The 12,214-nt window shown below is 45.5% G+C and overlaps 1 protein-coding gene across 1 annotated transcript in view; it reads left to right on the top strand.

Annotated features, from left to right (window-relative positions):
* Window positions 1–1,264: 1,264 nt before the first annotated feature.
* Window positions 1,265–12,214, top strand: part of rdx (BTB/POZ and MATH domain-containing protein rdx) — a 67,168-nt gene continuing 56,218 nt past the window's right edge. The window contains exon 1 of the mRNA XM_071677749.1: window positions 1,265–1,429. Within this exon, the coding sequence (XP_071533850.1) occupies window positions 1,265–1,429 (165 nt within the window). The remainder of the gene's footprint in view (window positions 1,430–12,214) is intronic.

The raw sequence follows: 12,214 nt of genomic DNA, 5'->3' as shown, positions 1-12,214 counted from the left end.
TATATATATATATATATATATATATATATATATATATATATATATATATATATTGTGTGTGTGTGTGTGTGTGTGTGTGTGTTAATGGTCTGAGTTGTTATTAATAGTCTTTCTTCACTTTGAAGAGAATTGAAATTGACGGTAAAGTGAGGTGAGTCTGACGATGGTGCTACACGTCAGAAATTTTACCATAGTATCATTTATAGGTATTTGAAGACGTTAACCACTTGAGAACGACGTAGCGACCCATATAATGGTCTGGGGCCTTTGACCTGACGCCTAAAAGATGCTTAGGGGCCGTACCGTCGTGCTCAAGACTTAGGAATAAAAAGGATGGATCACATTTGTGAAATTTTGTAGCATTGATGCAAGAGCACCTCGTAACAAAAAAAAAAAAAAAATGGAGGCGACAGGCGTAGCGTAAGTGGAATATACATTTGTTCCGGACTGGTGGAGAGGTCGATCTTTTCCCAGCTGTCAGTGTGGTGGTGGCTGCCGACTGGATGGCTGGTGGCTGGCGGGTGGGGGGTTGAAACCAACGTTTCCTGGTGTTTCTGGCGCTTGTCCGCAGGTTTCCCGGCCCCCGTCTTGCTGGTGATGTCGGTGCGTGGATGATGATGGTCTCGTCTACGTCGGTGCATGGATGATGTTGGAGGACGCTGGTGGTGTTGTTGGTGGTCCCGTCTACGTCGGTGATGGATGATGTTAGAGGACGCTGGTGGTATTGTTGGTGGTCTCGTCTACGTCTGTGAATGGATTATGTTGGAGGACGCTGGTAGTGGTGTTGGTGGTCTCGTCTACGTCGGTGAATGGATGATGTTGGAGGACGCTGGTGGTGTTGTTGGTGGTCCCGTCTACGTCGGTGCATGAATTATGTTGGAGGACGCTGGTAGTGGTGTTGGTGGTCTCGTCTACGTCGGTGGATGGATGATGTTGGAGGACGCTGGTAGTGGTGTTGGTGGTCCCGTCTACGTCGGTGGATGGGTGATGTTGGAGGACGCTGCTGGTGGTGATCCCGGCCCCTGATTGGTGCTGGTGATGGCGTTGAGGAGGTGGTGTAGGAGGGGATATGACGAAGAATGTGGTTGCCGCTGCTGCTGGAGGAGGTGGTGTTCCCGGCCTCATTGTCAAGTGGGCGAGAAAGCTGCAGCAGCAGCAGCAGTCTCCCCACCCTCCCTTCCTTCCTCCCTCCCTCCTCCCCCCCACACCCAATCACTGCTGGGTCCTTCACAGACCTACGCACGTGTGCGTGTGATATACGCACATGCCGTGTGGTTCACTCGTATCATGCAAGCGAGACGATTATTCTAACGCCCACAGGTTGGCGTGGTGTTACGCTCTCCTAGTACGACCACAGACCAGAGCACTCCAGATCTTAAAAGCACAACAGTTTGTGGACCATTACGTCGAAGCTGTTGTTTATGTTCCTGTATGATGCTGTAGTAACTACATCCATACTGTAGGACGTACGAATTTATCGGATGGGCGCGAATTAGACACCTAATTAATGAATACTATAAACGCTCTTTTGCCGTGCTTGCGATTGATTGAGGTAAGGATAATGTTGCTGTACACGTTGTCCTCGCAAACTAGTCAGCATCGAAATGTAGGGTGCGGTAGTGTTCATGAAAGCGTCCGTTTGGTTGCGTGCCCAATACGCGCTGTAGGATACCGCGCTGAGCGTTGGCGGGTCGAAGTGTGGCAGATTCAGAATCAGACAACTTGACTTCCACAGCTGGACAAAAGAATTCGTCTTTCCCTCCCCCGCCTGATTCATTCAGTATTCTCCCCTGAGAGGCAGGTCTGTCACCACCACTGGAAGGGCGGCTGACCATTTTTTCCCATTTAAGAGGCTCGACCTTGATGGGTACGCCCTTGGCCGGTGCCCTTTTTTTATGCCAAAAAAAAAAAAAGTATAGGTATATAAGTGTTGAGATTTGAGTAAGCAAGTCTTTTACGTTAGTCAAAGAAAAAAAAATAAATGTCAAATGGTAGTAAAGTGAAGCAAATATTCATGTGTAGACTAAGATATTATTGAATATCGAGTTGTGGGCGCTGTGAAGGACTGAGCGGTACTGACCCCGAAACCTACTCCGCATAAGGGAAGAAACACAATAGCTCTAGATTAATAATGTTAATGACGATTTTACCGTTAAGATGCCGATAGTCTGTTAACGGTTCGTTGCGGCTCTACAGTTTAGGTGGTTTAGGTATTGAGGCAAGCAGATTGTGCAATTGAATTACCCTTCAATCTCGTTTGAAGGAAATGAGACTGGTAGGGTTGGGGAAGTGGGGGAAGCGAGCCCCTTTAAGCCATCTGTTGCCGGGTGCTGGCCGTGTAGGGGGGTGGGGGTGTTTGCCTTCTCACACTATGGGGGCCCAAGCAAGAAATGCTGAGTGAAGCGATCCGGAAACAGTGAGGTCTGCGATGGCCATGAGGAAGGCGAGTGTCGTGAAGCAGCAACGCTTTTATAAATGGTCTTTCTCAGCTGTGTGTCGGGCCAGGTTGCCTGTCTCACTGACCAATCCAGCGATGTGAAGAGTTTATCTAGTCCCATAGAGATCAGTCGTCATTACTAGTTATTTTTTTTTTTATGTTTTGACAGGGTTATATGCTAAGCGTGCCAAGGGTAAGCTGGGCTAACAGTAGCAGATATATATATATTATCATTTGTTGGGGGACGGAGTAGTTGGTATTACTGCTCGTGTACGTGAAAGTGGCATGATGCGTAATGAAACGCGCTTGACTCTGGTATTTATGGAAATGTTATACAAGGGTCAGTATCCCCTGTTGTTGTGTAGCTGCAACATAACTGCTCTCTCTCTCTCTCTCTCTCTCTCTCTCTCTCTCTCTCTCTCTCTCTCTCTCTCTCTCTCTCTCTCTCTCTCTCTCTCTCTGTGTTTCCGACGAGTGGCTGCACGTAAAGGGCGTATATGACTGGCGTCTCTTAGAATTGCCATCTCCAGTGGTATATAAGAGATTCCTTGCAGCCTGAGATAGATACACAGGCGCGTGGCATGATTATTTACGGAGCGGCAGTGGGGGAGAATAATGGCGGTGTATGGCAACGAACGTCCTCCAGAGTGGGAAGCGCCAAAGAAGGTTGGATGGTACAGGGGAAAACGGAAGTAACGGCAGAAGCGCATTGAGATCAGAGTGCCGTGGCCTAGAACTACTCAGCGGGAAGGTTGCGCGACTCAAGCCATGATGGCCCATAAGCGTAGACGCAGTACGTTCCAGTCGCGCGTGCTGTTGACCGTGGACAAGTAGCAGCTTAAAATAACTCCTATCAGCATCTATCATAAGGTCGTTTGTACCGCGGCCGGAGAGGTGGCGGCGGTGCCTTGCCAAGACATAGCGGTGAAAAAGACCGTTGCTAGGAATCGAAGGAGCGCTTCAAGGCTCGTGCGGCAGTTCGGGCGCTGGGGGAAGAAAAAAGAAAAAGAGAAGACAAACATAGATTTGCTAGGGACAGCACATGAATAAACAGATGGTTATGTATGGCGCAACCATATCCTCTCTATTGGGGCTTATGTGGCGATACTGTGGTTACGAAAAGGTGATCACATTCGGGCCGCTCTACCCCCCAGTAAATGATGCTGCGGAGGCTGGCATCTCGAGAGGAGGAGGAGGAGGAGGAGGAGGAGGAGGGGAAGGTTATATCTCTCTACAGACGACGGACTTGGAGGCGCTGGGTATCGACTTTTTGACGAATGATGGATAACCTGATTAATTTCACGCGAAACATGCCGTAAAACCGTCCCACCGCTCGGGAAGTGGAAGATCGCCACGCGTCGTCCACAGTCCGGGGTCTAAAAGTGATTTAGACCGGTGCTGTGGTGACGGCCTCCAATGTGGAGGTTGTGTATTTTGTGTGATGGATAGTCCAGGGGCTCCATGTTTTTGTGGCGTGGGGAAGGTTGTTGGATGTGGTGGTGCACCTCTGATTCCTGGGCGAATTAATGCAAGTAGTTTCATGTTTTGTGTCCGTGATATTTCATTTTGGGGTGTTTTGCATTTTCGGGTATTTTATATATATATATATATATATATATATATATATATATATATATATATATATATATATATATATATATATATATATATAAATCATTGCGAAACCCCCGACCAGCTCATGGTGTGGGGGTAAAGGCCCCGAAGACATCACCATCATCATGTATTCACCAGCGAATATTAGTGAACCCGAGCGATTAACCAGGTATTACGCATTGTGTGAATATTAGTAATAATGCTCTTGGGTCGCACCGTCGCTACTCCAGACATAATCCCTACGTGACTAACCTGGAGTCGATCGCATTAGTATATAACGTATTCGTTTGCACGAAAAGGGTATCCTAAGGATTTCAGGTTAGGATGAAGGTCGTCAGTGTCAGTGGGAAGTGGTGAGGAGGCCATGTGTAAATTATCGTCTCCCTTTTTTCCCCCCCTCTGCGGCTTCTCATTTCTTATCGTTTTTTTTTTTTTTTTATAGCGGTATGATTTATAGTCTTTGTGGTAGAGTACCTGACGCAGTGTACTAGTTCTAGACGCAGGAGAGTGTACGTTAGTTCTCGATGCCCTGATTGGAAAAATTTGTCTTTTGATTTCGAGGTTTTATGCTTGATGCTTCACGTTTGAATAATCGCTTTTCCTATTCGTGATTCTGGTGGTGGTGTGGTGGTGATAGCTTCTTTTTTTTCTTTTTTACCGTTGGCAAACACGAGTCTGACAAGCGTTAGAAGTGCTCAAGGTATATCCGTCAGTTTCCGAACAGTCTGTTTTCGAGAAACATATCAAGTTTATGGCAGTTCTTTGGGGCTCGTTAGTGATAAAGAACATAGCGGCAACTCTCGATATTTAATGGGGCTGTTTTAGTGCGTTAGTTTTGATGAGATGATGGCAAAATGGTGAGAAATTTGCGATGGTCGAGTGGTTAATGGTTGTGAGAACAGCGAACTGAGGGGAGGTTAACGGTAGGAGTAAGCGATGGTAGGAAGTGAGGGTAGCAGTGATCTAGTGGAGTTTAAAGGCGGAGGTGGTGGAGGGTGAGAATAGCGATGACTCAGTCGCGCAAGGCCAGTGGAGTCGGCCCTCCACCAGCGTCCGCAACTCGACACTGCCTCGGCTTCGAGTATAACTTCCAGTTCTCTGCCGTACAAGCGGGAGGCTTTGTATCCAGACGTGCGCAGAGCTGTTACCATTCCGATATCCGTAGAATAATCTTCAATAATAAATGTTTAAGATTATGAACCGTTTTTCTTTTTTTTTTTTTAGGTGACGTGCTTCTGGATGTATTTAAAACCCTTTAGCATAACTGTACAGTCCTTGAACGCGACGGTGCGATCTTTGGGGGTGATATAAGAGCATGACCTTTGACACGACTTATGAGTCAGGCTTAAAGGCCAAGGCCGTTACACCCAAGGCTCGTGACGCATTCAAGGGCTTGCGATCGTACTTAACGCAAGCTGAACACACTTTTTCGAGAAAAAAGAGGCTGCCGTAAAAGTAAGCTAACCTAACTAGGCACAGCCTGAGGCACAGTGACCAAATTTAACCAACCTAACCTTTCCGTAGTTGCTTGGGCACGTTTTCTGTGCATGCGTAGGTTTGTGGGGTGGGAAGTCAAGGATTTGATTTTTCTTTTGATCTACATTGACCGTGGAATTAGTAGAGTACACCTTAAGGAGCTGGAAAATAGGAAAAGCCGCGTGAGATAAAGGTATGTTTTATATATATATATATATATATATATATATATATATATATATATATATATATATATATATATATATATATATATATATACGTCTCTTCGTTGTATATCAGCTGACTGTTTGTTTTATTTCATTTTCTTGTATCTCCCCTGATGATGTGATTATTACACGAAAGTGCACTTGGGAACTTATCGTGTTTCATTTCCGCGTGGACTCGTAGGAATATATATATGAGATACCTGAGGCCGCCATGGGCTCAGACTTGCAACCACACTGGGCAGGTGGGATATTCTGTGAGCTGTTAACCGGTTAATTGAATTCTTGTTCTTGGCACGTTGGGAGATGCCATCTGGCGTAGATGATCGAGTGACGGTTGACGCCTTCGGCACGACAGTACGATCTTTGGGTATGATGATCTGACCTTTGACCTGACTTGAGAAGAGTTCCGTCAAAGCTCATACTGTCGTCTTCTAAGGTCATTTTATTTTTAGGTCGTCGGCGTAGTTGATTTTGTCTTGCTCCATCTCGAAATTAGAAATTTTGAAAAAGGTTTTCGTCTTTTTCCGGTATATTAGAATACAGATGTATTATAACCGGTTAATTGTTATTGTAAATAGTAATGAAATGTCAACTTAATTAGGTTTATGACGTGTAGAATCTTTGTCTCGTCTCGTGCATTGTTCTCATGTTCTCATCTAACGACACTGTTCCATGGGGTATTCATGGCCCCCCATTGATGTACGCCCTAAATAAGTTGGGGATACAAGTGTTTCCGGGTTTCCTCCCTCATTCTTCTCGAGATAAGGTGATCTGGCGTGGTGGATGGCATCGTGAGAGTGCTACACTCTTTTGGATCCCTACGAAGCGGTGGTGGTATTAAGAGTCGTGAGTGCCGCTCGTGGATCCCTAGGAAGCGGTGGTGGATAAGAGCGCGTGTCACAGGATCCATAGGAAGCGGTGGCGACGCTGGGCCTCAAGGTTGACACAAGGACGTGCGTCCGGTGTTATGACAATGGAGTCACCTTGCTTGGAGGACGGGACTTAGAACTTGATTCGTTTGTAAGGTTGGAATGTTAGCTGGGTGGTTGTGGGTGAGGATTTTCTTTTTTTTCTCTCTCTCTTTTTTATGTACAGCGAAAAGTATCATTGTATTTGATAACAGCGAGGAAGCCGGAAACTATATGATGTATCAGTGATTTGGTACCGCTCGTCCGTACCGTTTAAATGGCACGGGTGTATTTCCACATTAGCGAGGTGTTTTGAATAACTCCAGGAGCAGGAAATGCACTTGACTGCCGGTTCCACGTTGTCACACTTGTGTGGTGTGTGTGTGTGTGTGTGTGTGGAGGGGCAGGTTTTGAGGCGGTCGTCAGGTAACACAATACAGGCAGAGGCAATATGATCCCGAAAGGTGGAACACTGCAGTCGTTTGTTATGGTCAACGCTGTAGTTCTCTGTGGTCTAGCTAGAGAGAGAGAGAGAGAGAGAGAGAGAGAGAGAGAGAGAGAGAGAGAGATTCTGTACGTCTGGATTTGTAGGTATGGTTATGAAAAAATTTCCTACCTTATGAAGAGGAGGAACGGTACACGACCGTAGGGCGCTGATGTGGTGGCCTGACCTGTGGTATGATCTGAAGTTTTGAGGTCATAGGTCAAGCCTTTCGACCCCAGTATAATACCATCGAGCCAAGAAGGTTGATTTTATGCATCACCTCGTACAGTATCGTTATAGATTTGTCTCCCTACTCACGTAATGAACTATGCATCTCGTCGTTAGGTCGACTTAGGCAGTTTTAGTGGGGTCGGATTCGAAGATGTGATTGGCCGTTCCCCTCGCAGTGTGATCCTATTAACCAATCACGTGGTAGACTTGGCAGGAATGCTTAGGAACAGTAAATCGCTCGGAGATTTCACGTTTTTTTTCCTCAACGTTTTTTTTTCCATCGACAGAGACGGTTTACGGAGCGTTTTATGTCACGAGTATATTTTATTTGGATTTTTTTTAAAGATTGTTTTTTTTTTAATAGATTCGTATGTTTACTTAGGAACTTAGAAACGTGAGGAAGCGTAAACGCCGTGATGACGTAACGAAAGCCATACTTTTGTGATGTTTTGGCTTCTAATCGAAGCGCATCTGGAGCCGTGCGATGCAACGGGAGCTGAGGAGAAATAGGAACACTTTACGAGCAGTGTCGTATGTCCTCATCCTCACCCAACCCCAGCTGTTCATCTCCTCGTCGGTAAATGGTTGCTGACTTAGGCTAGAGTTTGTGTGTGTGTGTGTGTGTGTGTGTGTGTGTGTGTGTGTGTGTGTGGGTGGGTGGGTGGGTTGTGTACATGAATAGGAGTAAAAGACACGATATATATATATATATATATATATATATATATATATATATATATATATATATATATACAAGGTTAAGAAGTGACGGGACAACACGAGCGTCATATTCTCTCCCCTTAAAACACACACACACACACACACACACACACACACACACACACACACACACACACACTCCTCCCGGAAGTTAAGCGGCCTGTGGAGGGGAACTAGGAGCTTGGATATAGATTATCTCGTCTGCTGCATATAGAAAACGGCGGAACATTTTTCACGCCGTGGGCGCTCCTCCGTTGCCTTTCCAAAGAACCGCAGCTCCCGAAGGGGTGTCAGGGCCCCAGTCAGTCCCAAGGACTCCCTCCTCCTCTGTTTTTAAACGGGCAACGGGTACGGGATCTCTGTTAATGATGGAATACGTCCGTTGAATTATTATACATCTATTATTAAGTACTAATGGGGAGAAAATGGGTTGTCATTTACGGCGTGGTGATTGGTTTCGTTGGTCTTTTATACCTACGTTAAGCTACGTTTTATATTTTTTTGTACCGGTTGTAGCAGAGAAAATCTGACGCTCTGATATAAGAAAAACTAACAACCTCACAGCGTGTAATGCCCTTCCCAGACGTCCGGCTCCCAAGGATCACAACTTTACCGTGCTGGTGTCACATCGCCTCCCAGTACGCCGGACACACATGTTTGAAGGTTTTTGCCCGAGTGGATTATTCAGGTGGGTTACAGACGTTTTCTCCAGTAGCTCTGTCGTTCCCATGTTTTGCCTCCTCCCGGAGGCGCCATATGCCTCGAAAGCAGTACTAGGCATCTTGTTTCGCTATGGAGACTTTGCGGTTTTCCCATTATTCGAAGAAAGAGCATCGACGTAATGTTCTAATCGTATTATGCCTTCTCGAGGTTGGATTTTGACTGGTGATACCAGTTGCAGTTTTATTTGGTCGTATAGGACAAGAGCCGATGATGTTTCGCACTTCATACTTAGTAGAAGGAATAGCATATAGCCACAGGGAGGAACAGGAGGTATTTACAGAACCATCAGGCAATAGTAGCGTTGTCGAATTGCCGTAAAGTTTACCTTTTTTGAGTCATAGTAGAGGAAAAGTCGAATATGAAATGGAAAAAAGAGTAGACATGCATGAAATCATTTACTAGACTGATTATTTTTTTTGGAGACTAAGATATACCCTTTTGAGTCGCTCTTGAGTTGTTGATGAAACAAGAGGCTGGGGAGAGTTGCAACGCTGGCGTGATGTAGATGAGGACCGAAGCGTTAGTGCAGTAACAGCCAACAAAAGTGGGAAGAAGAGTGGAAAACCTTCATTATCCACGTTCAGCCTTGGAGCAGTGATGGATGGATGGGCCCACCTGATTGATTGTCACTGTTTACCGTTGTTTTTAGTCACTGTTTACCGTTGTTTTTCAGCTAAGTCAGGTGACAGGCTACGATGTTTCAGTGTTTTTTTCATGTTTTCTAAGCGACCCATATAGTGTCTTAGGGATACTTCCTCGAACATGGGTGGTGTGTGGTACTTTGATGGAGATTTTATATATACATAGGCCTATTCATTGTAAGTAGGTGGAAGCATTTTATCTGGTGGTTGTGTTTTGTATGCGGGGGAGAGAGAGAGAGAGAGAGTACTGTTGATTGGAACAAGGAAACACCTGCTGTTTTTCCAGGCCTTTGTTGATGGAAAATGATGGACGATTTGATCCATGTCCCCGAAAATGATAACGTACTACGGTTAAAGTTTTATTTAACTTTAAGTTTCATATAGCGACATGATCGCTATATCGAACTATACCATCCAGCAGGTGTGCATCTGCGCAAGGGCATCGTACATGAGAAGAGATGCGCAAGGGTCCTATCTTTTTATGTCTTGGGGTACTCCACATTTTGAGGGTCTTCTAAGATGGGTGATGACCGACCCCCTCCCCTCGGAAACGCACAGCTTGACACCACTCGCACACGAGTACACGTAGGGATGCCAGCGCCATTAGCAGTGTTGGAAAGAGGCCCACAGCTCACCACTATAACTATGCTCCCCGCTCCCTGTCGTTCAGGGGGGGAGATGAACCTCTCCCCGGCGGTACGTGACTCACGCCTGGTAGAGATACTATGTTAGCTGAGGCAAATCAAGGCCATCCCATTAACGCGTGTAGATAGTCACTTGTCTCCTTCCTGAACACATGTGAAGCGTCCGGGGGTAAACCATGGAAAGTTTTGTGGGGGGGCCTGGATGTGGAAAGGGAGCTGTGGTTTCGGTGCATTACACATGACAGCTAAAGACTTGAGTGTGAACGAATGTGGCCTTTGTTGTCTTTTCCTAGCGCTGTGAAGAGGAAGTGTAACGTGGAGGTTGAGAGATTTGAGGGAGGGGAAAGTTGGCGTCCGTTTTGAAGGTGGTGTCTGTCTGTGGTCCCGTTTCCTCACAGCGAGACAGCTTGTTGTTCTGGTGTGTTAGCGGCGGTGCAGCGACCGTGTGTGTGTGTGTGTGTGTGTGTGTGTGTGTGTGTGTGTGTGTGTGGCTTCTCCAACCAAGCTCAGCTCGCTGCACAGCGACCAGTGATCTGCCAAGTTTGACGAGATACGCTACGACACATCTGCATGTGTATGGATTTTGATTTGTGTCCCGTTGGAAACAACCATGCGACCCTTGGGTCGTGATGGCGTTACTGTGGCGCGTTCCTTAAAAGGTCAGGTCGAACGCCAAGCCCGTCATACCCTCGGGCTAAAAAAAGGTCAACTCTTCCCTGGCATTCAGAGTCTGATGGGTTGTTTGGATGTTATTGATACATGTAAAAGTCAGTAGATTTTAGTTGTTTAAGATTTTGATTTCGGGGTTTAATTTCATCATCATTATTTTACGTTTGGTTATAATCAGTTAGTTATCAGTCATCAGTCTTCAAGACTTTATGAATAATACAACATCCAATAACACTGTAGGCTGCTAGGGAAGTATTTAACTCAGATGAAAGCCAAACGGAATGGGATAAAGATTGGAGTGATATATACATTGCTGTTTCCTATTATTTACGTCACTCGTTTCTTCAAAGGCTTCAGTCACTGAGAAGTATTCATATCGAGGCCAGACCGTGAGTGAAACACGAAAGAAAAGCCGAAGCGAATGAAGGACGTAAGGAGTGAACTAAATAGGACTGGAGTTGAATAAGAAGAGAAGAAAGAAAAATTGAGTGTTTGAGGGTCAGGTGTAAAAACCCGTGTGTGGGGAAAAAACACGTCCACATTAGGGTCATATCATTAAGTTGTCGCATCCTCGCCCTGAATTCGACTCGTCACGTGTGTAGCCGATCCGAGACTCGTTCATAGGTTTATCTGATATGAAACGACTCCCTAGAGCTGATTTGATACCTGTGTAACACATCTCTAACTGTGTACAGAGGTGAGATGATCTTTTTAAGAAGTTCACATTGAATGCTAGCAACATGTTGAGCGGCTAGCGACATGTTGAGCGGCTAGCGACGTGATGAGCGGCTAGCAACATGTTGAGTGGCTAGCGACGTGTTGAGCGAGTGGATTCTCTCGTAGAAACAATCCGCCCTGACCAGAGAAGCGGCAGTGTAGCACCTTCAGATCTTAACAACTGTGTTATGAAGCGCTTATTTTTGTTATGTAGGACCCCTCCCCTAAGTGGGCGCCGACTTTATATTATCTCTATGGAGAAAAACATTGATATTACACGACACCCAACTTTATGGGCCATTAAGCTCTTCTGATAAGAAATGATGATTGCAGATACAGGACTAAGAACTGTGTAGTACCATTATCAGAGGAGAAGCACATCAACATAATTCCACTGTACAAGTACCTGATTTTGGCTTGGCATATGATGTTTTTGAGTAAACATCAGGTTTTGAGCTGTTGTGTGGTGTGAGGATCACTTCATTGTTTCCATATTTATAGAACGCGACCGTTCATAAGAAATTCTAGAAAAAAAAAAATAGTTGTGTTTGTAGACATGCATGATATTTACGTAGGTATATGAGATCAAATGTGCAACGTCTGAATGTGGTTTGATCTCCTAGGCTTTCAGGCAGCACGCTGAGAGAGAGAGAGAGAGAGAGAGAGAGAGAGAGAGAGAGAGAGAGAGAGAGAGAGAGAGAGAGAGAGAGAGAGAGTTTGCAT

Source organism: Panulirus ornatus, chromosome 25 (assembly GCF_036320965.1).
Source record: "Panulirus ornatus isolate Po-2019 chromosome 25, ASM3632096v1, whole genome shotgun sequence".
Classification (NCBI taxonomy): domain Eukaryota; kingdom Metazoa; phylum Arthropoda; class Malacostraca; order Decapoda; family Palinuridae; genus Panulirus; species Panulirus ornatus.
Note: the sequence above shows the minus strand (reverse complement) of the source record. Positions and strands in the feature narration are given on the sequence as shown.